The 27,989-nt window shown below is 57.5% G+C and overlaps 2 protein-coding genes and 1 non-coding gene across 5 annotated transcripts in view; 2 read left to right on the top strand and 1 right to left on the bottom strand.

Annotated features, from left to right (window-relative positions):
* UQCR10 (ubiquinol-cytochrome c reductase, complex III subunit X) overlaps positions 1-27,989 on the bottom strand; it is a 149,339-nt gene that overhangs the window by 118,834 nt on the left and 2,516 nt on the right. The gene's annotated exons all lie outside the window — the stretch shown is intronic.
* Positions 2-27,952, top strand: AP1B1 (adaptor related protein complex 1 subunit beta 1). Of its 3 annotated transcripts, XM_066562370.1 has the most exons (24): positions 2-44; positions 5,697-5,814; positions 6,976-7,038; positions 7,886-7,991; positions 10,436-10,571; positions 12,761-13,006; positions 14,291-14,481; positions 14,908-15,129; positions 16,129-16,249; positions 16,693-16,788; positions 17,707-17,822; positions 18,414-18,579; positions 19,403-19,501; positions 20,915-21,174; positions 22,370-22,571; positions 23,417-23,437; positions 23,695-23,724; positions 23,844-23,993; positions 24,141-24,286; positions 24,764-24,893; positions 25,211-25,295; positions 25,537-25,623; positions 25,902-26,056; positions 27,049-27,952. In XM_066562370.1, exons 3-24 carry the CDS (start codon positions 7,002-7,004, stop codon positions 27,121-27,123), a joined length of 2,877 nt encoding a protein of 958 aa, XP_066418467.1. In that variant the 5' UTR covers positions 2-44; positions 5,697-5,814; positions 6,976-7,001; the 3' UTR covers positions 27,124-27,952. The 3 variants fall into 3 exon arrangements, with proteins under 3 accessions (XP_066418467.1, XP_066418469.1, XP_066418468.1); XM_066562371.1 differs by lacking the exons at positions 2-44; positions 5,697-5,814 and adding an exon at positions 6,739-6,814; XM_066562372.1 differs by lacking the exons at positions 23,417-23,437; positions 23,695-23,724.
* LOC136564538 (small nucleolar RNA SNORD125) lies at positions 24,371-24,475 on the top strand. The gene has a single exon (XR_010784727.1). It is a non-coding gene; the product is annotated as a small nucleolar RNA SNORD125 (small nucleolar RNA).

The raw sequence follows: 27,989 nt of genomic DNA on the forward strand, positions 1-27,989 counted from the left end.
CGCTCCCCGCTCCTCAGTTCCGGTGGCGGCGGCAGCGGCAGCAGGTACGGGCCGGGCCGGGCCGGGATGGGATGGACCGGGATGGGATGGACGGACCGGGCTGGGGCAGAGCCGGGCCCCGCAGCCGCTCCTGCCCCGGCCGCCTCCCCCGCGCTCCGCCCGTGCGCACCCGGGACGGGCCCCCCGCCGGGGCTCGGGCCGCGCCGCGTCCTTCTGGGCCCGGGCCCCTGCCGCCCCCCGCCCTGAGCCGTGCCCTCTGTGCCCCTCAGGGACCGGCGGTGTCCCCGCTCTGACCCCTGACCCGGCCTCCGCCTCGCCCCGGGCCGTGTCCCCGGGCTGGGTCCCTGTTCTGACCCCGTGTCCCGGTCTCTGTCCCCATGTTCCCCTCCTCAGTCCGGTCTCTGTCCCCATGCTCCCCTCCTCAGTCCGGGCCGTGTCCCCATGCTCCGCTCCTCAGTCCGGGCTTGTGTCCCCATGCTCCCCTCCTCAGTCCGGGCCGTGTCCCCATGCTCCCCCTTCAGTCCGGGCTGTGTCCCCATGCTCCGCTCCTCAGTCCGGGCCGTGTCCCCATGCTCCGCTCCTCAGTCCGGGCCGTGTCCCCATGTTCCCCCTTCAGTCCGGGTTGTGTCCCCATGCTCCCCTCCTCAGTCCGGTCTCTGTCCCCATGCTCCCCTCCTCAGTCCGGGCCGTGTCCCCCTCCTTTGCCCAGCTGGGGCCCACGGGTGTCCCCGGTCCCTGCAGCCTCCCCCGGGCCGTGTCCCGTGTCCCGCCTGTCCCCGCCTGTCCCCCGGCAGCTCCGTGTGGCAGCGCTGCCCTCCCGGCTCCATCCCGCAGGGATCGCCCGGGATCCGCTCCCCTCCCCGGGCACCGTGTCCTGGCCCGACGGGCACCGTGCTGGGGACAGGACCCCCGGGAAGGGCTGGGGGACACGGGGTGAGCCCTTCACCCCCCCAGGACACGGCACATCTGTAGGGAAAGGTCTTGGCTCTGCATGGAATAAGCTGGGAGCTGGGCATGGAGCAGACAGGGAGGCTGATGTCCTGTGCTTGCTGCCTCCTCCAGGGAGATTTGGGGGGAAAAAGCCCCAAAGTGGATAAAAAGGAGCTGTGAGACAGCTCCAGGCTGAGGGGGCCGTGTTGGAGGTGTTGCTGTTGTTGCTGCAGGTGTTTTGTGGAGTTCTGACACCTGTCAGGGTCCCATCCCCGGCAGCAGTGGGGGCTCAGTGGGGTTTTGTGTCTGCTCTCTCCTGGGGTGACAGGAAATGGGATAGGCCTTGGATGAGCAGTGGGACTGATGTGCTTTGTGCTTCCCACACCCATTTGTGGGGTCAGACTGCCAGGCTGAACAGCCTTTGGCACCCCAAGGGGCTTTCCAGGGGTGTTGGGCCTTGCTTGGGAATTCCATGGCAGGAGGTGTCCACCCTGCAGAACCTGGCTCTCCCAGGAGGAGAACATCCCCTGTGCTATGGGAGCCTGGTGCTGTGGCCAGGACAAGGTCCTTGGTGTCCCTGAGGATGCTCAGCTGGAGTTTGGGGGGTGCCATCCCACTTCAAGGTGATTAAAGTCCCCCCAGCTCTCAGAGCACGGGGCTCTGGGCTGTGTGGCAGTGGGATCCTGGCAGTGTGTGCTGCAGGGGACACCTCAGCATTGTCCTTTTTGCTTTTTCCTTGAGTTTATTCCCCAGTTATTGGTTGATGGGATGTATTGCTTGCAGTGCATTTGCTGCTGCCACTGCTTTGGATCTGCCAAAGAGTTTTTGGGTTTGCTTTGAGCACCTTGCTGATGATGGCACAGTGAGTTGGGCTCCTACCCCTGAGTTATCCAGGTTACCCCTTGTTTGGTGGGGATGGAGCCTTTTGGAATGCCCATGGGTTGGTCAGTGACAGATTGGAGAGAGAATGGGGATGGTGCTGGTGGGATCCAGCAGAATCACAGCCCTGAGCTGCTGCAGGGCCGAGCTGGAGCAAAAACTGGCTCCAGTTAGGCCAGACAGGGGAAAATTATCCTGCTGGGAAGGTGTGTGGGGCTGCTGGGAGGGTTTGTGGTGGTCTGGCAGAGGTGGGATGGGAGCTGTGGGATGTGGGATGAGCACAGGGATGGGAGCTGGGGGATGTGGGATGAGCACAGGGATGGGAGCTGGGGGATGTGGGATGAGCCCAGGGATGGGAGCTGTGGGATGTGGGATGTGGGATGAGCACTGGGATGGGAGCTGTGGGATGAGCACTGGGATGGGAGCTGTGGGATGAGCACAGGGATGGGGGATGGGAGATGTGGGATGAGCACATGGATAGGAGCTGTGGGATGAGCTGTGGGATGGGAGCTGTGGGATGTGGGATGAGCACAGGGATGGAAGCTGGGGGATGAGCACAGGGATGGGAGCTGTGGGATGTGGGATGAGCACATGGATGGGAGCTGGGGGATGAGCACAGGGATGGGAGCTGTGGGATGTGGGATGAGCACAGGGATGGAAGCTGGGGGATGAGCACAGGGATGGGAGCTGTGGGATGTGGGATGAGCTGTGGGATGGGAGCTGTGGGATGAGCCCAGGGATGGGAGCTGTGCCCGTGGCTGCAGGATGGGAAGCGCTGCTGTGAGTAAGGAGGGAAAGAGCCGGGGTCAGCACGAGGCTCTGGAGCTGTTGGGTTGGGTATCCTCAGCCCCTGGCTCTCTTCTTGCACCCTGGGGTGTTTCTCTCCCTTGGCTGGTGCCTGTGGCAGCTCCTGGGGTTTGTCCATGGGGCAGGGATAGGCTCAGAGCTGTGTTGGTGTGGTTATTTTATTTTTATTTTTCATTCATGAACAGGATGGGACTCTTGGGTGCATTTCTTGAGTTTTATTTGTTGTATTGCCTTTATTACATGGTTGAGACAATGGGAAGATGGTAAAGTTTATGTACAGCTGGTAGCAGCTAAAGGTTTCTTTGTTACAGAATACTTTAAAATCTTTTAGCTAATAGCATATTGCTGAAGTTTTTAGATAATTGTTCTAGCTAATTACTAAAAGCACATGTATACTTGTTTCACACAATGTTCACTTGTCTTTTTTCTATGGATAATACACAGTCTATTATTAGTAAGTTTAAACCTTCTACTGTCTTGCTAAGCAAATTTATTTTCTTGTAGTCTTAAGGTCTGTCTTATCCAAGCTTAAGACTTAAACTATTGTTTCATGTCCTTGCTGTACTATTATAACTTTTCTACTTTCAGACTTTCTAACTACAACTTAGCTCGAAGTTTTTCGTTCTTTCTGTTTCTGGGCCTGCTTTTAGAGCTTTCTGGAAACCTTCTTACCTTTACTAATTCCCACAGGGAGCCATCACCACCTCACCCCTGCCTGGCCTCTGCAGTGCCCTGCAGCAGGGAGCAGTTATGTGATTCCCCATGGCTCCAGTTACCCATTAATTTTTTAGTTTTCCTTAATTTCCCTAATTATGCCACCTTGGCCCTCAGGTGCTGCATTCCCAGCTGAGGTGTTTGCCTGTGGGAGTTGCCTTTCCCCACTAACCTCCAGCTGCCCCTCTGGTTTCCAGGGGAGCCCTTTCCTAGGAGCTTGTCCTTGGAATTCCCTTCCCTTCCCTTCCCTTCCCTTCCCTTCCCTTCCCTTCCCTTCCCTTCCCTTCCCTTCCCTTCCCTTCCCTTCCCTTCCCTTCCCTTCCCTTCCCTTCCCTTCCCTTCCCTTCCCTTCCCTTCCCTTCCCTTCCGGAGGACCTGGGGGGGTTTGGTGGGCTGGGATAAGCAGGGATTTGGGATGTCTTGGGCACGGGTTTAGGGCTGCATCCCAGCCCTGGCAGTGGCTCTGTGCTGGTGGAAGCTGAAAGTGAGCCCAGAGGAGGCCATGGAGATGCTCCAAGGGCTGGAGCCAGGCTGGGAGAGCTGGGGGTGCTCACCTGGAGAGGAGAAGGCTCCAGGGACACCTCAGAGCCCCTTGCAGGGCCTGAAGGGGCTCCAGGAGAGCTGCAGAGGGACTGGGGACAAGGGATGGAGGGACAGGACACAGGGAATGGCTCCCACTGCCAGAGGGCAGGGATGGATGGGATCTTGGGAATCAGGAATTGTTCCCTGGCAGGGTGGGGAAGGCCTGGGATGGAATTCCCAGAGGAGCTGGGGCTGCCCCTGGATCCCTGGAAGTGTTCCAGGACAGGGCTTGGAGCCTTGTCCCCTCTGGGACAGTGGGAGGTGTCCCCGCCCATGGCAGGGGTGGGATCAGGTGATCCTTAAGGTCCCTTCCCACCCAAACCATTCCATGGTGAAAGTCTCTGGTCAGCAGCATCTCAGCCTTCAAGAATGGAGGAATTTTCCTAAAACAGGCTGGTGAAAGTAGCAGAAGAAATGAGTTTTCCTGCACCCTCCATAAGAGGAAGTGAGCAGCACCAGCAATGGCTCATTTGGCATTGGTGGCATTCCCAGGACCCCCCTGGCAGCAGCCACCTCGGTGGGATGCCCAGTGATGTGTTTGCTGTTGTGTTTTGGGTTTAGGAGCCTCCTATTTTCCCAAGGTAGCTGAATTTGGGAGGTGCTGGCATGGCATTGGGAAAATGGGGTGGCTGAGCTCTGCCATGTGCCTGACCTGGGGGCTGAGAGGCTCAGGAGAGCAGCAGTGCTCTGGTTTGTGTGGAGCTGTGGAATTGAGTCCCCTGGAGTGAATCAAATCAGGGATAAAAGGGTTTGGGTTTGTGCCACTGCCAAAACCTGTCCCAAAACCAGTCCTGAGGAGGCCAAACTGGCTGGGGGGAGGCTCTGGGTGCTCCTCTCCAGCAGCTTCCAGATCCTTATGGATGGACATTTAACTCCTTCAATCCTGTGGATTTTTGCCAGACCAGCTTAAAATAAGTGAAGATGGGGTAAAATCTGAGCCACCACAAGGTCAGGGATGGTCTGTGTCCTTTGCTTTGCTGCTGGCATCCTGCTTTTTGTGAGTGAGGGGCTGCTCCCCTCAGCCTCTCACTGGGAAAGGAGCTGGGTGGGAATTGCTCAGTGGGGAAAGGAGCTGGGTGGGGATTGCTCAGTGGGGAAAGGAGCTGGGTGGGGATTGCTCAGTGGGGAAAGGAGCTGGGTGGGGATTGCTGGCGCTGAGGGAGCAAACCCCTTCCCTCTGCATCCTTCAGAGCAGAGCCAGGCAGCAGTGCTGGCCCCTGCCCAAGGGCTGAGCTGTGGGGATTCACCTGCAGCTGGCAGCCAGCCCTGCCTTGTCACCCTGGCACAGCCTGGGGGACACACAGGGTGCAGGGTGCTGAGCACTGGGGTTTGGCAGCTCTTTGGTCCCCTCCTCACCCTGCTGCAGGCCCTGGGGGGCTTCCTGTCCTGGGGAGGGTTGGGTTGTGTTGTGTGAGGAGCGATGGCTGTGCCTTCATTCCCGAGCTGGAGGAGCCACTTTCCTTCTTGGGGCTGCTGCAGGGCTTAAAGGGGTGGGGGAGAGGGTGGTTGTCTCAGCCCCTGGAATCAGTGGGGTGTTTCAGTGGGGCTGTGGATGGGAAGAGCACAGGCTGTGCTTTCCCTGGCTCTGGGAGAGCAGGGAGCTGCAGGGAAGTGGCCGGTGTGATTGATGTCTGCGAGCTGCCTGCACAAATTCCCTGCTCAGCTTCAAGTTTGCTTTCCAGGCACTTCTGCAGAGCAGGGCTGAGTGTGAGCCAGGTGCTGGAGTCAGAGGGACTGCAGTGAATCCTCTTTCTTCCCTTCCTTCCTTCCTTCCTTCCTCCCAGTCTGGCAGGACAGGATCTGCAGTGAGGTGCAGAGAGCTGCGGCGCAGCCCGGAGCTCCCGCTGTTCCCTGGAGAGCCATCGACTTAGTGGGATAAAAAAGGCTCTGAATCAATCCCAGGTAACTGAGGCAGTGAGGAGTGTCCTGTGTCACCAGGGGCAGGGCTGTGGGACTGTGGTGCCAGGCTTCCCCCTCTGGAATAGCACCAGGATGGTGCTGCCAGCCCCCAGAGCAGCCCCAAACCCACGCAAACTCCTTCCCTCTCCCTCCCTGCCGAGCTGTGTGCTCTGCCCAGCCTGCTCAACCCCCAGATTTCATCCAGATTTTCTTTTTATCCCTGCTGGGGATCCCTCTCCAGCTTGGACAGGGAACAGAGGACACAGTTTCTCTGTGCTCCTGCTGCATTTGGCTTTCAAGATGCTCATTTGCATTTTAAACCCATCCGCAAGCTTTTTTTTAATCTTTTTTTTTTTTTTTCACTTGGCTTTGCTTCCTGTATTCCTGCCCCTCCAAAACAGCAAGGCCACTGCAGGCTTTCAAGGACGAGCCTCTGGTTCCTTCCCTGTTGAAGCAAAGATGGGAAAACCAGCCATAAAAGCCAAATCCCCGGTGACCTTTCTGAAGGGCTGCACATCTCCTTCCTCAGCCTGCCAAGCCCTAAATCTGCCCTAAACTGCCTGAATTATATAATGGAGCCTCAAGTGCTGGGCTGAAACCTCACACCCTTGGAATTTAAAGCAACCCTGCTGGAGCAGGGCTGGTTTGTGGGAGAGGCTCCCTTTGATCTGGCAGATCTGTGCCCCTTGGCTGTGCTGTCCCACGGAGCTGAGCCTCGGGTTTGGCTCAGTTCCCGTCCCCAGCCCTGAGCTGTTCCCTGGGTAGGTGAGAGGGAGGGCTGGCTGTGAGTTTTCCTTAAGAAAGCATTTTTTGGATGAGGAGAGACCAATCCAGGGAGGATCACTGAGCCCCTGCTGCCTGGCTCTGTGCAGGATGGGATGAGCAAAGTCAGGGCTGCAGCCCTGGAATCTTCAGTGGTTCCTTTCCTCCTCCACATCCTCTTTGGAGAGCCCTGATTCCCCATCAGGGAACAGCTGATTCTCCATCATCACAGTGCTGTGAGGTGCTCACACTCCCTTGGGGATTGTGCTCCTCCTTGTGACTCTTCCCATGAGATCCCAAACTCTTTCCCTCCCCTGGTGTTTTTCCTTCCTGGAGCTCTCCTTAACAATCCCTGCAAGGAAATTATCAGCCCTGACCCTCTGTGCTCTGCCTCTCCTCCAGGGCCGTGCTGCTGGCTGGAGACCACCATGACAGACTCCAAGTACTTCACCACCACCAAGAAAGGTAAGGGAAGGAGCAGGAATATCACAATTCATCCCCAAATCACCAGCAGGTTCTTACTCCTGTATAAACCAGGTGGGGAGGGCTGGGAAGCTCCTGTGGGAATGCCCTGAGTTCCCCTGGGATGCTGTGGCTGACACCCCACCCTGCTTCTTGCTCTGGAGCAGCTCCTGGGCTGCTGTGGGGTCAGGACACCTTGTCCCCAGCCCCCTGAGCCCAGCCAGGGCTGGTGGCAGCTGCTGATCGGCTTTAGCAGCTCAGGAGCTCCCCTGGGCAGCACTCAGGGCCTTAAGCACTCTCCAGACCAAGGAATTAAGGTGGAGAGAAGCCATGTGGCACCTTCCTCTTCAATCTGCCAGCCCAGGAGGGAGTAAGGAGCTCAGCTTGGCTTCAGGAGGGCAGGAGATGCTGCCCCAGTCAGGGAGGGATTTGGGAGCCACCCTTGCTCCTATGGCCTTGAGGAGCAGTGTCCAAAATCCACCTGGCATCATCCCTGGGAAGGGTAGGGCCTCATGGGGCTGGGATCATCACCCCACAGCCAAAAATACCCTCTGGATAACCCCATCCAGTGCCTGTGGGGTGCTCCTGGCTCCTGCAGCATCTCCCATCCCTGTGGGGCTGGAGGAGCCACAAGGATTCAGCAGGAGGTGAATATTCCATTCCCATGGATGAGAGCTGAGCCCCCAGAGCAGCTCCAGCCCTCAGGGGGGTGTTGGGGAAATTAAATCCCTCTTGTCAGGGGTGGCAGAAGAGCCCTGTCACACAGCAGGTGGAAGCTGTGCTCACCCAGCAGAGGGGTGGGGGACCCTTGCCTCTAATCCCTGAGCTGCCACTTTTTCCATTTCTCCAGGGGAGATATTTGAGCTGAAGGCTGAGCTGAACAGTGACAAGAAGGAGAAGAAGAAGGAGGCTGTGAAGAAGGTGATTGCCTCCATGACTGTGGGCAAGGACGTCAGGTGTGTGCTGGGGCTGCAGCCTGGAATCTCCTGAGCTGGAAAGGACCCCCAGGGATCACCCAGCCCAGCCCCTGTCCCTGCCCAGACCCCCCAAAACCCCACCCTGTCCATCCCTGGCAGTGCTGTCCAAAGGCTCCTGGAGCTCTGGCAGCCTCGGGGCCATGCCCATTCCCTGGGCAGTGCCAGCACCCTCTGGGGGAAGAACCTTTCCCTTAAATTTACCCTAAACCTCTCCTTCATGCTGTTCTCCCATGTTCCCAAGCCAAACCCAGCTGGTTTTTGGGTTCCCTTTTCCCCCTGTTGCTTCCAGGGGGGTTTCCTTGCTGCTTTTCCCTCAGGATTCACCCAGGTACACCCAGGCTGCAGCTCTGCCTCCTGGAGTGCAGTTTGTGTCCACGTGGCCACCTGGCAGCTGGGGGTTCTCCTGGCTTTTGTTGTAATCTGGCTAAAAGAGGATTGGTCTGGCTGCCAGATCAGTTTGTTGGGATTATTCCCACTTCCTTTGTGTGTTACTAAAAACAAGCAGGACCCCCTTGGAGGCTTGGTGGCAGTGCCTGGATGCTGATAAACCCTTTACAGCCTCTCCAGTCCAAAAGGTCAGGCAGCTGCTGCTGTTTCTGCTTCCTTTTCCATCTGGCTGAGCTGCACGTGGCTCCTTCCATGCCTTGTCCTGCACAGACCTGTCCCAGCACAGGCAGCATCAGCAATTTGATTTTCATGGTGCATTTGAGAGTAAATGGAGGGAAAACACACTCAGGGTTGGGAGAACTGGGGCATCCCTGGCTCCCAGAGCAGCAGCAGCAGGGAGTGTCCATCTTGAGACCACTGTGGAAATCACATGGAAATGGCAGGAGCTTCCAGGGCTTGAAGGGGCTTTAAAAAAGAGGGAGATCAGCTTTTGACATGGACAAATAGTGACAGAACAAAGGAGAATGGCTGTAAACTAAAAGAGATTTAGATGGGGTATTGGGAATTAGGAATTGTTCCCTGGCAGGGTGGGCAGGCCCTGGCACAGGGTGCCCAGAGCAGCTGGGGCTGCCCCTGGATCCCTGGCAGTGCCCAAGGCCAGGCTGGATGGGGTTTGGAGCAGCCTGGGATGGTGGAAGGTGTCCCTGCCCATGGCAGGGGGTAGAACTTGATAAATTTAGAGATTCTGTGGTTCCAAAGCCATTCCATGGTCCCATGGCTGTGTCAGCCCATTTCTTTGGTGTGTGCCTGTTTCAGGCTGCAGGGAAGCAGTCTCCCCAGGAGGTGCCAGCAAAGCCTGGTTTAACCCAGGGTTAGACCAGCCCAGGTGGGCAGCAGCTTTGCAAAACCCAATTCCCTGGATTTAGGGGGGCCTTGGGTTTGATCCTGGCTGCTTTGCGGAGGTGGAGAAGCTTCCAGGAGCCTTGGGACATCTGTCAGGGTGGAATAACCCCTGTGTTAGCCCTGGGATCTTGTTTGCCTCCCCTGAGGTGGTTTAATTGTCTGATTGGTCTGTCTTTGGATGAAACAGCATCTCTGGTACCCCACAGCTCCAGGATGTTTGGGCAGCCCCAGGTCTGTGCAGGCAGATCCACTGCATTCCCCTCCATCCCAGCAGAGTCTCTGGTGCTCCAGACTCACCCAGGGGAGGGGGGCTCTTCCTTTGGGCACCATCCTGTGATGATGCATAAAGTCCTGGAATATCCTGAGTTGGAAGAGATCCACAAGAGTCATCCAGTGCAGCTCCTGACCCTGCACAGACACCCCAACAACCCCAGCCTGTGCCTGAGAGGGTTGTGCAGCACCTTCTCCTGGGGCAGTGGATGTGCCCTGGAGTGTGGATGCAGCAGAGCCATGTGGGAAAGCTCAATTTTGGTCCATCAAGGGCTGGTTTTGATACAGATCTATTAAAAAATCCACTGGGGATGGGTATTTCAGCCATGTCTGCTGCAGGGTGGGCTCAGGTCATGGAATCATAGAATCATGGAATGGTTTGGATGGGAAAAGGTCCTTAAAGCCCAGCTCATCCAACCCCCTGCCATGGCAGGGACACCTCCCACTGTCCCAGGCTGCTCCCAGCCCCAATGTCCAGCCTGGCCTTGGGCACTGCCAGGGATCCAGGGGCAGCCCCAGCTGCTCTGGGCACCTGTGCCAGGGCCTGCCCACCCTGCCAGGGAACAATTCCTGATTCCCAATATCCCGTCCATCCCTGCCCTCTGGCAGTGGAAGCCATTCCCTGGGTCCTGTCCCTCCATCCCTTGTCCCCAGTCCCTCTCCAGCTCTCCTGGAGCCCCTTTAGGCCCTGCAAGGGGCTCTGAGGTGTCCCTGGAGCCTTCTCCTCTCCAGGTGAGCACCCCCAGCATTTCCTCCCCAGAGGGAGCTGGGTTCTCCTGGCTTTGGGAGCAGGTTATCCATGGGAAGGGGATCCATGGGCAGCCTGGCTGTGTCCTGCCTTCACTGAGCTCTCTGTGTTGCAGCGCTCTCTTCCCGGACGTGGTGAACTGCATGCAGACAGACAACCTGGAGCTGAAGAAGTTGGTCTACCTCTACCTGATGAACTATGCCAAGAGCCAGCCAGACATGGCCATCATGGCTGTGAACACCTTTGTGAAGGTGAGGGGACAGGGGACACCAGGTGCCAGCTCACCGTGCCAGGCTGCAAATCAGGGAGCGTGGGCAGCTTTCCAAAGCCTCTCCCTTCTGGAGGAGGGGCTCTGCAAGCTCTAGAAAATGGATTGAATTTGTCCAGTAATGCAGAAAGTCAGTTTTTGGCAGCTGTCCTGTGCCACTCGCTCTGTCAGGGGTGTGGGCAGAGAGAGCTGTCATGTGAATTTATGGGCTGAGAAATCCCTCGTGATCTTCCCATTGGAGCTGGGAACTGAAGAGTGTGTTAGGAACCAGGATATTGCCAAAGCACTCAGTGAAAAGGCCTGGTGGGCTTTAGAGGGAGTTCAGGCTTTTTAGGGAGGGTAAACCCCTCATAATAATCCCAATATCTGTTTCCAGCATCACATTGGTTCAGGTACCTGGTGTAAGTGATGAGGACATGGGATTCCTGAATGGATTGAGGAGTTGTGGGAGTGAGGATTGCTGGTGTTGGAACTCAGTGGGTGCAGGACAAGAGAGAAACTTCTCTTGGGTGATTTATTCTCAAGAGCAGAACATGAAAACCTTGGAATTTGAACCCAAATCTCCTGGAGGACCTGAACCCCCTGGAGATAGCTGAAGAGCCCAGGATATCCTGTGGCATTCACATTCTCTGAAAAAATTCCTTCACCCAGGGGTTTTCTCCTGAGAAGGGGAAAGGCAGTGAGAGAGGCCTCAGGGAAAAGGAAAACAATTCTTATCTCATTTGCTTCTCCTGTGTTGTGCTGGTGTGGAATGTGTTTGGAGATTGTTTACCCACAGGTGATTGTTCCATTGGATTCTGCTGGGAGTTGTTTTCACTCTTTGGCCAATCAGGGCCAAGCTGTGTCAGGACTCTGGAAAGAGTCACAAGTTTTCATTATTATCTTTTTAGCATTGAGTAAGTGTCCTTTCTGTATTCTGTAGTATAGTATAGTATTCTTTAATATAATATAGCATAATAAAGTAATAAATGAGCCTTCTGAGAACATGGAGTCAGAAGCATTATTCCTGCCTTCATCAGGGCTCCTTGATTACAATAATAAATTATTGTAAAATTATTACAATAATATCCACCCTGCCCTGTCCTCCCTGTGTAGGAGTGTTCTCTCTGTTTAGAGTGTTCTCTCTGTTTACAGAGTGACAAAATTATCTTTTGTCTCTTTAAAAGGAAAGAAGTCTAGAAGTTTCTCTCTTCGGTTAAGTGAAAACACACCTCATAAGACTTAAGAGACTTCACCTCAAACTTAGAGCTAATTAGATAAAAGCTAAAAAGTCTTGCTTAGACAATTAACTAGAAAAAGGAGTGAACAAAGAAACTCATCACTTTTGTAAAGTGTTTTACTAAGAGCAAAAATGTCTGGCACTTAGCTCAGTTTTTCTATTTGTTATTTTGCTTTTTATTAAACTTTTTTGTTTCTAAGAAAACAGCAACAACAGAAGCCATCCTGCTGATTATTGTGTCTCCAAAAGTAGCTGAGCTATCTTGGGTTATTGGAATAATTACCAATATAGCCAGATGGGACATGCCTGAGCTTGTCTGGCCCTTGCTGAACCAAACAGCAGCAACTGTGGTGTTTCACCCCACAGACACTTTTGGCTGGCTGGGTGCTGCAGTTGGGCCCTTGGAGACAAGTCCAGGCCTGCAGGAGCTCTGGTGGTGCTGGGATGGAGCTTCCCCCCATAACAGGGGCTGCTCCTCAGGTTTCCCTCTGTTGGAGAAGCTTTCAGGCGATGGTGAAGGAAAGGAGTCGGTTCTGCTGGAGGGTTTGGATCCAGAGCTTTATTCTGGCCCACAGGGCTCTGAATGCAGCACCAGCTCCAACAGAACTCCCTGAGCCCGTGGCTGCTGCTCCTTTGAACCCCGGGGAGAGGGGCAGGGAAGGGGCAGGGAGGCACCAAGCAGGGACAGGAGGGGAGGGACAAGGGACAAAGGACACCTGGATGGCCCAATGCCCCCAGGGGTAGAGGGCATCTTTTGAATCTGCCAATCACTTCTGGAATGCCAGGACTGACAGACAGTGCTGGGAGGGGCAAGGAGAGGTGACTGACACACCTGGCAGGGAATTACCAGGGGAGAGACCCGAGGTTCTGAAATCCCAGCGCAGCATTGGGTGTGTTACAGACCTCCTAGAGCTCATTAGCCCTATCTCAAAGTTCCTCTGCCATCCCTGCAGGACTGTGAGGACCCGAACCCGCTGATCCGGGCGCTGGCCGTGCGCACCATGGGCTGCATCCGCGTGGACAAGATCACCGAGTACCTGTGCGAGCCCCTGCGCAAGTGCCTCAAGGACGAGGACCCCTACGTGCGCAAGACGGCCGCCGTCTGCGTGGCCAAGCTGCACGACATCAACGCCCAGCTGGTGGAGGACCAGGGCTTCCTGGACACCCTCAAGGATCTCATCTCAGACTCCAACCCCATGGTGATTGGTTTTTGCCTTCTCTGCCTCCTCTTGGTCCAAATGGCAGTCGCTGCTCTCCCATCGTGTTCGTGTCCAACTCCTGTAGCAGTGTGTGGCTACAGTGATGAGATCGTGTCCAGGGAGGTCACAGCCGATGTCAGGAGAAGCAAACTAGAAAATTCCTGCCTTTTTTCTTGCCTCCTTTCTTGCCTCCTTTCTCGCCTATTTCTCTTGCCTTTCCCACCTTTTTTCCTGCCTTTTTTCTCTTGCCTTTTTTCTTGCCTTTCTTGCCTGCTTTCTTGCCTTTCTTGCCTGCTTTCTTGCCTTACTTCTTGCCTTTCTTCTTCCCTTTTTGCTTGCCTTTCTTCCCTTTTTTCTTGCCTGCTTTCTTGCCTTTTTTTTTTTAAACTCTTAAATTTTTTTTTTAAATCTCTTTGTTGTTTAGCACGAGAGTCCATTTTATTTCCCCCCTAACCCCGTGCCAGAGGAGGTGGGGGCAGGAGGCACAGGCCTGGGAGCCCAAGCAGGGCTCCAGAGAGCCAAGAGCAGAGAGAGAGCAGCCCCGGGCCGGGGAGTTTTATCAGGTGTCCCATGGGAGGAGTCTTAGGATCAGATTACAGGAAAACTCCACAAACTCCCTTCCTCCCAGATTGTCTTTTTGGTGTTAACAAAGCACTTCTGGGGAGTTTTTGCTTCTCAGGACTGCAGGCTGTGTTCCCTGCCCCATAACCCTGTGTCCTGGACAGAGGGTTTCTCCCATCCGATGGCTGTGTGTTATTCCTCTGTTCCCAGTGGGAAGGAGGCTGCCTCAGGTGGCTCAGGGCAGAGGGAAGCTGCTGCTTGGTTCTGATACCACAGGGCCAGTGGCTTTTGCCTCTGGTTTTCCTGGCAGCTGGGCTTTGGCTTCCCTCCCTTTCCCCGGGCATGGGAAACTTTAAAACCACCTTTCCCCAGCGTTTCTCTTCCCACAGCCTTTCCTGCTTTTCCAGTTTTTTCCCTGGGTGTAGAGTTGAGCCCAGGAGCTGTGTGGAAAGCTCTGGGGCTCCTCAGAGCTGCCTGGGGAAGGGAACTGGGCACAAAGCCAAGGCTGACTCCGTGGAACACGTGGGAGCCCTTGGAGATGCGGCGTGGGCGGTGGAAGCGTGCTGGTGGGGATGGCTCATCCATCCCCCTCAGATCTGCTGTGGGGAGGGAGAAGCTGGAGCCCAGATGTAGGTGGGATGTGAGGGGTTTGTAGTGAGGAGGCAGCTCATCCCCTCACACCACATCTGGTGTCACCAATCCGTGTCCTGTCCCCCCTGGCAGGTGGTGGCCAACGCGGTGGCAGCGCTGTCGGAAATCGCGGAGTCTCATCCCAGCAGCAACCTCCTGGACCTCAACCCCCAGTCCATCAACAAGCTGCTCACAGCCCTCAACGAGTGCACTGAGTGGGGCCAGATCTTCATCCTGGACTGCCTGGCAAACTACATGCCCAAGGATGACCGGGAGGCACAGAGGTGAGGGGACAGGCAGGGCTTGGCACTGCCCCTTCTCCTCTGAGGAGAGTCTTCATCCTCCTGATCCTGCTGCAGGAGGTGGGACAGCAGGCATCTGCTGGACCTGTGCCTTGGGCATGGCCATCTGGAGCCTGCCCTGGTCCTGTAGCGAGCCCTGGCACTGGGATTGTGCTCCTTGAGCTGCTTAAAATGTGGCTACAGGGGACAATGGGCACTGGGGAGCCCCGAAATGGGGTCACTGCCAGAGGGTTCTGCAGGGCCTGGGGAATAACCTTCACTGGGGCATTCAGGAGCCAGTTCAGCCTCTTTGGGAAGGTCCCAAGTGCCACTCAGCTTTCCTGCAAGTCCTTCCTCCGTGCTGGCAGGAATTTTTCAGCAGGAGGAAGGGCTGGGATCATTTCCTTTCCCTCCTCCTCGCCCCGGCAGCATCTGCGAGCGGGTGACACCGCGGCTGTCCCACGCCAACTCTGCCGTGGTGCTGTCAGCTGTCAAGGTGCTGATGAAGTTCATGGAGATGCTGTCCAAGGACCTGGATTATTATGGCACTCTCCTGAAGAAGCTGGCCCCACCACTGGTCACTCTGCTGTCTGCAGAGCCCGAGCTGCAGTACGTGGCCCTCCGCAACATCAACCTCATCGTGCAGAAGAGGTGGGTGTCCAGGTGTCCCCTCTTAGCCACAGGTGCTTCAATCCCTCTGTCTGCAGCAGTGTCACACACATCCTGTAGGGTGTTTTCTTCTCTGTTACTTAAAATCCAAGAAGAGTCATGGAATCGTGGAATGATTTGGTTGGGAGGGATCTTAAAGCTGCTCATCTCATCCCATCCCCTGCCATGGACACCTTCCACTAGAGCAGGTTGCTCCAAGGCCTGGCCTTGAGTCAGTCAGGTGAGGGAATGAGCAGGGAGCTAAGCTGGGATCTCCAGTTTAATGTATCCTTTAGTTTAATTTATTCTTTATTTGGGGCAGCAAAGGATGGCAAAGCCAAAAGCTGTGAGACTTTGGAGTAGTCCCTCTGTGTCTACAGAGGGATTTTTGTGCTGCCAGCTGCTTTCTCCACAGTTGTCCTCTTTGAACAAGTGCTCAGAGTCCTTTTGTCCCTTTGCTGATCTAAAATCCTGGAGGTGGCTGAGGCCCCACACGTGTGCCTGGAGCAGGAGTGGCAGCTGGAGAGCCCCAGCCCAGTCAGATGATTTGTTCTCCTCCCAGTCAGCGCCGTGGTCGTCTCTTAAAAATAGCAGCAATTTCTGGGAGAAGTGGAAAGCAATTAATGTCCCTGGGAGTGGGAATGTGGAAGGCAGCTTGGAGCTGGACCTGGCCTAGCTCTTTCCCAGCTTAGAGAGAGGGTGAGCTGCTGAGAAAGGTCCAGCCTAGCCCTGGGGTCTGGATTTGTGTCCCTGCTCCCACTAAAACGTCCCTCCAGCCTTGGCAGGACAAACGTCCCCCGTTGCCTCACGTCTGGCCCGTGTTTGTGACAAGGTTGTGCTCTGTCCCCTGTGTGCCAGCAAAGGGGAGCCAAGGGACAGAATCCTGGGGGATAACCACAGTGACTTGGATTCCTTGGCATTGAATAGGCCCCCAAAACCTTGGGATTGGTAGGGTGGGAGTGAGTGCCTGTCCCCCCCTAACGCTGCCTCTCGCTGCCCCAGGCCCGAGATCCTGAAGCACGAGATGAAAGTGTTCTTTGTCAAGTACAACGACCCCATCTACGTCAAACTGGAGAAACTGGACATCATGATCCGCCTGGCCTCCCAGGCCAACATAGCTCAGGTCAGCACCTGGCCTGGGCACCCAGGGCCAGCCCAGTGCCAGCCCCAGCTCTGCTGGGAGCAGCTGTCCCACCCTGCTGCTCGTGCTGGGTCACTGTCCCGCTGTCCTGGTGGCTGTGCTGTGCTGCCAGGCTCTCACTGTGCTGTGCCCCTCTCTCCTGGTGGCTGTGCCCCTCTCTCCTGGTGGCTGTGCCCCTCTCTCCTGGTGGCTGTGCCCCTCTCTCCTGGTGGCTGTGTCACTCTCTCCTGGTGGCTGTGCCACGCTGCCAGGCTGTCACTGTCCTGTGCCCCTCTCTCCTGGTGGTTGTGCCCCTCTCTCCTGGTGGCTGTGCCACTCTCTCCTGGTGGCTGTGCCATGCTGCCAGGCTGTCACTGTGCTGTGTCCCTCTCTCCTGGTGGCTGTGCCTTGCTGCCAGGCTGTCACTGTGCTGTGCTTCCCCTCAGGTGCTGGCAGAGCTGAAGGAATACGCCACGGAGGTGGATGTGGATTTTGTCAGGAAGGCGGTGAGAGCCATCGGCCGCTGTGCCATCAAGGTGGAGGTGAGGGCTGGGACACGGTGGGGCCTTGTGGCACCTGTGGGTGGGCAGGGTGGCACTTCCCAGCACATGGTGGCCATCTCGTCCCTGGAATTTGCAAGTTGGAGCCTTCCCAGGCATGGGGATGAGCCATGGTTGTTCCACAGGAATCATTGGGGTGCTAGGGGGTCTTCCACCCCCTTATCCTTTGCAACTGGAGCTGCTTTAGGATCCCTGCCTAGAACAGGGCCAAGAATGCAGTGGGTGATACCAGTGGCTTGTCGGGGACCAGAGTGGGACTGGGAGGGAGCTGATCCCTTCCTGAGGGGCTGGGAGGGAGCTGATCCCTCCCTGAGGGGCTGGGAGAGAGCTGATCCCTTCCTGAGGGGCTGGGAGGGAGCTGATCTCTTCCTGAGGGGCTGGGAGGGAGCTGATCCCTTCCTGAGGGGCTGGGAGAGAGCTGATCCCTTCCTGAGGGGCTGGGAGGGAGCTGATCCCTTCCTGAGGGGGTGGGAGGGAGCTGATCCCTTCCTGGGGGCTGGGAGGGAGCTGATCCTTTCCTGGGGGCTGGGAAGGTCCCAGTAATTTTGCAAGAGGCTGGGAGGGGTCCAGTCCCTTCCTGAGGAGGCTGGGAGGGAATCCATCCCTTCCTGAGGGGCTGCTCAGAGGGTTTGCTTCCCTGTGGGGATAATTTTCCAAAGGGGATTGTTAAAAACCTCCCTGGAAAGGTGGCTCTGCATGGCTGGAACGCTTACCATGGGGAGAGAGGAGCCTGTGGGGATGTGCAGAGAGGATGAGGAGGAGGCACACCAGGATGTGAAGGGCAGACCCCACTCAGTGTCCCCCGTTCTGCTGTGGGTTGGATTTGGGGGGGGACAAGAGGCAGTGGCAGGTTTGGGATGTGAGGGGGGCTGTCCCTGTGTGACCCAGTCCCTCTGGCAGCAATCGGCCGAGCGCTGTGTCAGCACCCTGCTGGACCTCATCCAGACCAAGGTGAACTACGTGGTGCAGGAGGCCATCGTGGTCATCAAGGACATCTTCCGCAAGTACCCCAACAAGTGCGTGGGGACTCCCTGGGCTGGGGCTTCTCTGGGGTGCTCCTGCTCCAACCTGAGCTCTTCCCTCCTCTCTGTGCTCAAGAGGCCACAAGCTCTTGGTGGGATGAAGCCCCCAGAACCTCCCCACAGCACAGGTGGCTTTGGGTGGGTTTGTTTTGTCCCCAGCCCCAGGATGGTGGCAGTCCAAAATCCAGGCACTGAAGTGGAGAGCAGCTGCCAGGGATGTGCAGGTCCCTTGTGTCAGCAGAAACTGTCCCTGGCTCTCAATCCAGCTCCTGGTGCTGGAACAAGGGCAGCAGGAGGAGAGGAGAGGAGAGGGGAGGGAATGTTCCAGCTGAGCCAGGATGAATAGGCAACTCTGTAATCAGGGCACTAATAGTGGTAATAAATACTAATGAACTGAATTGGTAACGAGCAGAGCTCTGCTGGAGTAGCCCTTGGCTCCAGGCTCATTCAGGAGCAGGGAATGTGCTCTGGGATCAGCGTGGGCACTGCCCATGGGGTGAGGGGCCAGCCCCAGGCAGGGTGGGACGTGGTTTGGAGTTTGGGTGGATCAGGATTTGTGTCTCCTGCTCTCCTCCCCTCGGGAAGGTACGAGAGTGTGATTGCCACGCTCTGTGAGAACCTGGATTCCCTGGACGAGCCTGAGGCCAGGGCTGCCATGATCTGGATCGTGGGGGAATACGCCGAGCGCATCGACAACGCCGACGAGCTGCTGGAGAGCTTCCTGGAGGGCTTCCACGATGAGAGCACCCAGGTGTGCCAGGGGACCTGCTGCCTCGGGGTGGCACTGGGACAGAGCTCCTAGGTGGAGCAGGGCACAGTTTGCTCTGAAGGGATTGTTCGTCAGGTGCTTAGGGCAGGTTAGGGTGTAGGATGTGGAGTAACCTGGCAGGGTGGAAGGTGTTCCTGCCCATGGCAAGAGGGGGAATGAGATGGGATTTGAGGTCCCTTGCAGCCCAAGCTGTTCCATGGTTCTGTGAAATGCCACCATGGCGTTGTCCCAAGTGCCTTCCCAGTTCCATGGTTGGGAGGCACCAGGCAGGGATCTGGTTATCCCACTGTGCCAGCACAGGATCCCTGTGGGGCTGGAAAATGAGCAGGGGGAGGAGCAGTGTCTCCCAGGGCAACTGAGGCCAGTGGGTTTGCCTGTGGAATTTTGGAGGGTTTCCAACTCTGGAAAACTCTGCAAAACACCCTGTAACCAAGTGACAGTGAACAGGGCAAAGTCTACAAATGCTGAGTAGCAAAGGCAGATCCAGGCCCCTGAGAGGCTGGGAGGGGAATTCCTGCTGCTTATCCATGTGGAAATCAAAGGATGCTCTGGCCTGTGCCCTGTGGGACCATGAAAGCTGCTCCCAAGATCCTGCCCATGGTTTTGGGGTCAGCCTGTGTTTGAGAGTGTGCAAATGGGCTGGAAAGGGGCTGGTGAGGTGCCCTCACATGTGTCACTGCCATTGACATGGTCACCATCCCTGTGGTCCCTTGAAAGGCAGGTTGGGGTTAAGTCCTGGGGCAAATCCATGTGTTCCTGCACAAACATGGTGTGACCTGTCTGTCTGTCTGTCTGTCCCCCACAGGTCCAGCTGCAGCTGCTGACAGCCATCGTGAAGCTGTTCCTGAAGAAGCCCACAGAGACACAGGAGTTGGTGCAGCAGGTGCTGAGCTTGGCCACACAGGTGGGTGACACCTGGGACAGCTTCCCAGGGCTTCCCGTCCCCCAGGGCAGTGGGAATGGCCTGGTCAGGTGACAGCAGGCAGGGAATTGGAGCTTCGTTCAGAATGGTTTGGGTTGGGAGGAACCTTAAGGATCCCCTTGTTCCAGCCTGCAGGGACACATTCCAGTGTCCCAGATTGCCCCATCCAGCCTGGCCTTGGGCACTGCCAGGGATCCAGGGGCAGCCCCAGCTGCTCTGGGCACCCTGTGCCAGGGCCTGCCCACCCTGCCAGGGAACAATTCCTGATTCCCAATATCCCATTCATCCCTGCCCTCTGGCAGGGGTTAGATGGGCAGGATCTCCCTCTCCTGCCCACACCCTCCCAAACACCAACAAACCACCCAAACTCCACACCAACTTTCCCAAACCAATAACTCCCTCCAAACATTTCAACAACCCCTATAACTCCCCCTCTCAACCAATCAATCACTCACCACAAAAATTCCACAAAAATTCCTCAGAGACTTATTAACAGAGCTCAGAACCACAGGGCAGCCATTCCCTGTGTCCTGTCCCTCCATCCCTTGTCCCCAGTCCCTCTGGGAACGCTGACATTTGGAAGCCTGGGGAGTGTGGGCATCCCATGGCTCAGGAGGCACCTTTGGCCTCTGTGATCCCTCCCAGCAATGCTTAGGTGGGGAAAGCAGCTCTGAGTATCTCTGTAGTAGCTGCAACTGCTCCGAGTAGCTCCGTAGTAGCTGCAGCTGCTCCAAATAGCTCCATAGTAGCTGTAGTTGCTCCAGGTATCTCTGTAGTAGCTGCAGTTGCTCCAAACAGCTCTGTAGTAGCTGCAGTTGCTCCAAACAGCTCTGTAGTAGCTGCAATTCCTCCAAGCAGCTCCATAGTAGCTGCAGTTGCTCCAAACAGCTCTGTAGTAGCTGCAGTTCCTCCAAGCAGCTCCATAGTAGCTGCAGTTGCTCCGAGCAGCTCTGTAGTAGCTGCAGTTGCTCCAAACAGCTCCGTAGTAGCTGCACTTGCTCCAAGTATCTCCGTAGTAGCTGCAGTTGCTCTGAGCAGCTCTGTGGTAGCTGTAGTTGCTCCGAGTATCTCTGTAGTAGCTGCACTTGTTCCAAGCAGCTCTGTAGTAGCTGCAGTTGCTCCAAATAGCTCTGTAGTAGCTGCAGTTGCTCCAAATAGCTCTGTAGTAGCTGCAGTTGCTCTGAGTAGTTCCCTGGTAGCTGCAGCTGCTCCGAGCAGCTCCATAGTAGCTGCAGTTGCTTCGAGTATCTCAGTAGTAGCTGCACTTGCTCCAAGCAGCTCTGTAGCAGCTGTAGTTGCTCCAAATAGCTGCAGTTCCTCCGAGCAGCTCCATAGTAGCTGCAGTTGCTCCAAGTATCTCTGTAGCAGCTGCAGCTCCCCAATGGCTTCCCAAAGGACTCGGACAACCCCGACCTGCGGGATCGTGGGTACATCTACTGGCGCCTGCTCTCCACGGACCCCGTGGCCGCCAAGGAGGTGGTGCTGGCCGAGAAGCCGCTGATCTCGGAGGAGACGGATCTGATCGAGCCCACGCTGCTGGACGAGCTCATCTGCTACATCGGGACCCTGGCCTCGGTGTACCACAAACCCCCCAGCGCCTTCGTGGAGGGCAGCAGGGGCGTCGTGCACAAGAGTTTGCCCCCGCGCACGGACTCGTGAGTGCTCCCCTGTCCCCACCCCGGGCTGGGAGTCCCAGGGCTGTGGGTTATTGGAATAATTACCAATATAGCAGGACAGGACGTGCCTGAGCTTGTCTGGCCCTGCTGCTGAACCAAACAGCGGCACTGTGCTGTTTCACCCCAGAGACACTTTTGCCTGGCTGGGTGTGTGGTGTTTCACCCCACAGACACTTTTGCCTGGCTGGGTGTGTGGTGTTTCACCCCACAGACACTTTTGGCTGGCTGGGTGTGTGGTGTTTCACCCCACAGACACTTTTGGCTGGCTGGGTGTGTGGTGTTTCACCCACAGACACTTTTGGCTGCCTGGGTGCTGCAGCTGGGCACTTGGAGACAAGTCCAGGCCTGCAGGAGCTCTGGTGGTGCTGGGATGGAGCTTCCCCCCATAACAGGGGCTGCTCCTCAGGTTTCCCTCTGTTGGAGAAGCTTTCAGGCTATGGTGAAGGAAAGGAGTCGGTTCTGCTGGAGGGTTTGGATCCAGAGCTTTATTCTGGCCCACAGGGCTCTGAATGCAGCACCAGCTCCCACAGAACTCCCTGAGCCCGTGGTTGCTGCTCCTTTGAACCCCGGGGAGAGGGGCAGGGAAGGGGCAGGGAGCCACCAAGCAGGGACAGGAGGGGAGGGACAAAGGACACCTGGATGGCCCAGTGTCCCCCAGGGGTAGAGGGCATCCTTTGGATCTGCCAATCACTCGAGGCCCTTCTGGAATGCCAGGACTGACAGTGCTGGGAGGGGTCAGGGTGTGGAAAGGAGGGATGATTGACACACCTGGCAGGGAATCATCAGGGAGGAACCTGGGGTATCCAGGGCAAACCATGACATCACACTGCAACAGTGGATGGAGGGGTTGGATGTGGGGCTGCTGTGGGGCTACTGGGCTCAGAGCTGAGCCCCCATCCCCAAGGGAGGAGCAGGGCTGTGTGGGTTCAGCCCTGGCCTTGAAAAGCTGAAGGAGTGATCCCAGTGGAAGTGATCTCCACTGGGATTGTAGAGATTCCCAGTGATGTCTGTGGGAATGTGTTGGGAGCCAGCATGGCATAGGGGTAGGTCTGGCTTGCCATTGAAGTGTTGGGAGCCAGGATGGGATGGAGGCTTCAACTGGGCCAGCCGCTGTCTGCAGTGGGACCTACTGTCCCAGCTGGAGCTCCTCACCCTCTCCCATCATTCCCTTCAGGGGTGAGAGTCCTGAGAGCCCGGACACAGCCCCGTCAGGGGGGCCAGCAGGAGATCAGCCCTCTGTCATCCCCACCCAGGGGGACCTGCTGGGGGACCTGCTCAACCTGGACCTGGGCCCCCCAGTGAGCGGGCCCCCCATGGCCACCTCCGCCGTGCAGATGGGCGCCGTGGACCTCCTCGGGGGTGGCTTGGACAGGCTGGTACGTCCCAGAGCTCCCCTGCTCCTTCCCTGGCTCCAGGCTATCCCATGGGCATCCTGCTGGCCTTGAGGCTGGCTCTGCTCTGCCACAGGACAGACTTGTCAGCCTGGGGACATGTGGGCTGCTCCTTTCCTGCAGTGGGTGAGGACAGAGGGCCCTGAACCCTCATTTGTCCTGCCATTATCCAGTGGAGGGGAGGGGTCTCACCCACCACTTCCCTGTGCCTTTTCTCTCTGTTGGTGTGGATGTTCCCTCTCCATGTGCTGTGCTGCAGGAGTGGCTGCTCTTGGGGACCCCTCTCTGACCCCCAAACTGCTGCAGGGCTGGGCCAGGATGTGGCCACTCCCAGCCTGTGGGGTGTCCCCTGTGCCAGGAGATCCAGAGGTGACAGAGTATCCTCTGGGGAATGCAGGCCAAGCAGTGGTTTGGCCTCGGGGTGAGGCAGGATGGAAAGCTCTCCCTGTGTGGGAACACCTGCCCTGTGGGTGCTGGAGATGGGCCAGGCTCCCTGAAGGAATAGAGTTTGGAGTTTCCTCCATGACTCATGAAATCCAGCCCATTTACCCCAAGGGGAGGCAGCGTTGCTGCCTTTCCTGTTTTGTAACCCTGCAAGTGCTGCCCTGGCACCTTGTGGCTCCCAGGGATTGGTGATGGGCTGGCACTGAGGCTGGGAATGAGGTCTGGCTCTGTCCCCAGGACAGCCATGGACAGACAGACAGATGTGTCAGGACTAACCTCTGTCCTTTCCTCCCTTTCTCTTCTCTCTCTCTTTTTGTCTCTTCTCTCCTGGCTTCTCTCTGCATGTGGCTGGCTCTTCTCTCCACCTTGCCTGCTTCTGCTTGGAGATGGGGGACGAGTCGGAAGGGGTATGGATCCTGGATCACCCTGTGCCCACCCCGTGCCCACCCTGGCTGCCCCTGCTCCCCCAGCCCAGGGACACCTCGCTTCCCTCTGGGGACAGCCCTGTGCCCTCACAGCTCCTGGTCGGGGACCACTGGAGCATCCCAACTCCAGGCCCTTGCTACCCCACACTGCTGCTTCCAGGGAGTGTCCAGAGGGGACATTTTGGGGACCCCTGTGCCCTCAGCCCTGCCCCTGCTGATGCCCCTCTCTTCTCTTGCAGCTGCGCAGCGATGTGGGAGGCAGCCCTGCTGTGAGTGTGCCCTCACACCCAAACCCTCTCATTCTCTGCATCCTCCTCCTCTTCCTCTTCTTCCTCCTCCCGTCCCCCTCCCCGTGGTGCCCCCTGTAACCCCTCCCTTGTCCCCACAGATGGGTGGCGGCGGTGGCAGCTTCACAGCAGCTCCCAGCACCACGGCACCCACAAACATGGGGGCACCCCTCAGCAGCGGCCTGGGCGACCTCTTCGACCTCACCGGTGGGGTGGGGACCCTCTCAGGATCCTACGTGGCCCCCAAAACGGTGAGTGGGGCAGCCCAGCCCGGGGTTAAGGGGGGCACAGACCCCCGTGCCCACCCCCCACAGCAGAGCCCCCCTGGAGGAGGTGGGGGAGCAGCAGAGGCTCTGCTGTGGGTGACACCCCGAGGGTTTCTTGTCTCCCTGGCCCAGGTGTGGCTCCCTGCCATGAAAGCCAAGGGGCTGGAGATCTCTGGCACCTTCAGCCGCCAGGTGGGCTCCATCTCCATGGACCTCGTGCTGACCAACAAAGCCCTGCAGGTCATGTCTGACTTTGCCATCCAGTTCAACCGCAACAGGTGAGTCCCACCCGGGCTGGCTCACCTGGGACCCGTGGAGACACTGCCCAAAGCAGAACAGGGTGTGAGGAAGGAGCTGCAAGGGCTGGGAACAGCCTCTGGTGATGACCCTTCTCTCTCTGATGGCTGTGGTGGTGATGAGCATCAAACCAAAGCCTCTAAGAAGTTGGCTGAAGAGGCTGTTCCTCAGGGTCCTGTTGGTTGTCCTGGGAAACCAATGCTTCCTTTTCCCTCCAAGGCACAGAGGAAATGCTGCAGGAATGCCACACATGGCTGGAGGAGGAAGGGGGGAGATTTGGGGTTGCCCCAAAGTGGGCAGGGCAGGAACCAGCCCCGTCCTGGATGGGGCAGGGGCAGCAAGGGGATTCCTGGGAAGCCCATGGAGGAAGGCAGGGAGCGCCAGGCTTGGATGGACAGCACCTTGTGCCATCCCCTGCTGTCCCCACCCTGACCCCTGCCCTCCCTGGTGTCCCCCAGCTTCGGCCTGGCCCCAGCAGCTCCTCTGCAGGTGCATGCACCTCTGGCTCCCAACCAGTCCGTGGAGATCTCCCTGCCCCTCAACACCGTGGGCTCCGTCATGAAGATGGAGCCCCTCAACAACCTCCAGGTGGGGAACACGGGGCTGTCCCCTCCTGTGGAGCTGGGGACAGGGCAGGGTCCCTTGCAGAGATCCAGAGGGAGGTGTGGCATCAGGAGCCAGGTGCTTGCTGCAGTGACACCTGGCTCCAGGGGGATGGGGATGGAGAATGGGGATGGGGATGGGGATGGAGAATGGGGATGGGACATTTTGGGATGGGGATGGGGATGGGATGGGAATGGGATGGGGATAGGGGTGGGGAATGGGGATGGGATGGGACATTTTGAGATGGGATGGGACATTTTGGGAACCTGAGGAGTTGAAATCCCCTTGTCCTTCCACCCCAGGTGGCAGTGAAGAACAACATTGACGTCTTCTACTTCAGCACCCTGTACCCCCTGCACATCCTGTTCGTGGAGGATGGCAAGATGGGTGAGTGGGGTGACCATGGCTCCAGCAAGGTGTGCTCTCTCACCTGTCCCTAGGTGCCATCCCAGCCCCTGGAACCTTCTTGATCACATTGGGTGAGCCCCCAAAAGCAGGTGGCTGCCCTGAGGCTGCTGGAGCGGGTGGCAGGGTGACATACCTGGGCTGCCATGTCACCTGTGTGGTGCCACCTTTGGGGTGGCCAGTCTGGCAGCTCCCTCAGCACTGGTGTCCTCCCTCCCTGCAGAGAGGCAGACATTCCTGGCCACCTGGAAGGACATTCCCAACGAGAACGAGACCCAGTTCCAGATCAAAGATTGTTCCCTCAACGCAGGTGGGTGCCACCCCTCGCAAGGACCTGGCTCGGGTCACACTTAACTCACCCTGTCCCCAGTGCCACATCCACGTGGCTGTTCAATCCCTGCAGGGGTGGGGACTCCAGCACTGCCCTGCACAGCTGTGCCTCCCTTTCCATGAAGAAATTTCCCCTAATTCCCTAAAACCCAATCTAAGCCTCTTCCATGATGAGGAGGAGAGGAGGTGGGGCAGGAGCAGGTCCAGGGGGAGCAGGGGCTCAGCCCAGCCCCTCAGCCTCTCTCTCTCCCATCCCAGATGCTGTGAGCAGCAAACTCCAAGGCAGCAACATCTTCACCATTGCCAAGAGGAACGTGGAGGGCCAGGACATGCTCTACCAGTCCCTGAAGCTCACCAACGGCATCTGGGTGCTGGCAGAGCTCCGGATCCAGCCCAGCAACCCCAGCTTCACGGTACATCCCATCCCCTGCCTGCTCCCGCCCCCGGGGCTGAGGGCACATCCCTGCTGTGGCACCTCCCCAGCTGCTGGTGGCGCTGGTGCCAGCCCCGCTGTCCCTCTCTCGTGGGGAGGGTGGCACTGGTCCTGTGGGGGGACAGCTGAGGGACACAGAGGGCTCCCAACCCACCCAGCTCCACGGAACCCTGTCCTGGGAGCATTCCCTGAGCAGGGATCTGTCCACACCTCACCCATGAGCCATCCCGGTGTCCTGCTCTCCCTGTCCCCTCCCCACGTCCCTGGCAGCCTTTGGGGTGGGGTGGGGCCAGCTGTGTCACCCTGACTCCTCTCTCTGTGTCTGTCCCCGCCGCCCGCCCTCGCCGGCCTTGCTGCTCTTGCAGGATTTGGAGGTTAGAGATTGGTTTTTCCCTGGCTTTGGGCTCTCCCTGGCTGCTGCCTGGATATTCCTCCCTCCCCCGATGTTTTCCCTGCCCTGCCAGTCTCCTGGTGCCTCCTGCTTCTCCTTCCCAGCAGGGCTGGCACAAGGAGGGTTGGGATGTCCCCATCGCCCTGCTGGTTTCACTGGAGATGGGGATAGCTGAAAATCCTTATCCCAGAGGATTCTCCATGACCTTTCCCTGCTTGAGGAGCTAATTGATTTGGGAATGATGTAACATTTAAGCAAACACCTGAAGGGGCTCATTCCTCTTTGGAAAGGAGGATGTTTTTGGGGAACCCTTCACCCTGGAGCGCCAGGCACTGAATCCAATCCCAGAAGCTGGAGTGTTGCCCCTGCCTGTTCCCTGCCTGTGCTGCATGTGGATGGCTCTGCCCTGGGAGGGCTTGCAGGGCTTTAATAACCTTTTTCCAGCTGCAAGCAGGAGCTGGAGTGCCCCGTGGGAGGGAAGGAGGGAGGGAGCTGCAGCATGCAGGGCTCTGCTTTGGGGCTGGGGGCTCTCCAGTGTGGGGTGGGATGCCATGACCCCGCTCTTCCCTCTCTCCCCACAGTTATCCCTGAAATGCCGAGCACCAGAGGTGTCCCAGTACATCTACCAAGCCTATGAGACCATCCTGAAGAACTGAGGTGCTGCTGCAGCCCCTCCTCCTCCTCCTCCTCCTCCTCCTCCTCCTCCTCTCTCTCCCCTCCCTTTCCCGCCCGAGGGAGCAGGGCTGGATCTGTGTGCATCTCCCCTTTCCCCCCTGCCCAGGACCCAGCCCCTGGGGTTCTGCCTCTCCTGGGGGGCTGGGGGGAGCAGAGGGGGCAGGGGGCTGTCCCCAGTCCCTGCATCCCTGCAGCCATCCATGTGTGAGTGATGCCATGTCCTCCTCCTGGTGCTGCTCCCTCCATATCCCAGTTTCACCCTCCACATCCCAAAAAGCCCAGCTCCTGCTCCTGGCTCTCATGGAGTGCTGTCTGGTGGTGGGTTCAGCATTCCAAACCCTGGGAAGAGCTGCTGGGGGGCCCAGAGTGCTGTGGGACTGGCTGCAGATCCTCCTGGAGCCCTGGCATTTGGGGCTGGAGCAGGTGGGAAACAGCTTTGGCTCTCCCTGATTTTGTGCCCTGGTTCAGCAGAGCTGTGGGTGAGCCCTTCACAGAGCATCTCCTCCCCATGGGAGCCGTTCCCAAAGCTCCCAGAAGGGCTGAGGATCCCACATTTGAGGCTGTACTTAAGGTGCAGGTTAAAAAGGGCTTTTCCAGCCCCCTCCAGCCCCTGCCACGGGGCCAGGAGGGCTCTGAGTGTCCCTCCTCCCCCAGCCCAGCCCCACAGCTCCCTCTGCTCCCCCCTGGCACCCCTGGGTGCTTCCCTGGGGCTCCCACTGCTCCTTTCCCCCCCAAATCAAGCCATGGGTCCCCCCTCCCTGGAAGCAGGAAATCTCTAATATATGAAAGATAAATATATTGTAATGTTCATTGGTTTGAGGCAATGTTGAATAAAGGTGACACCAGC

The sequence above is a fragment of the Molothrus aeneus genome, chromosome 18, assembly GCF_037042795.1.
Source record: "Molothrus aeneus isolate 106 chromosome 18, BPBGC_Maene_1.0, whole genome shotgun sequence".
Taxonomy (NCBI): Eukaryota; Metazoa; Chordata; class Aves; order Passeriformes; family Icteridae; genus Molothrus; species Molothrus aeneus.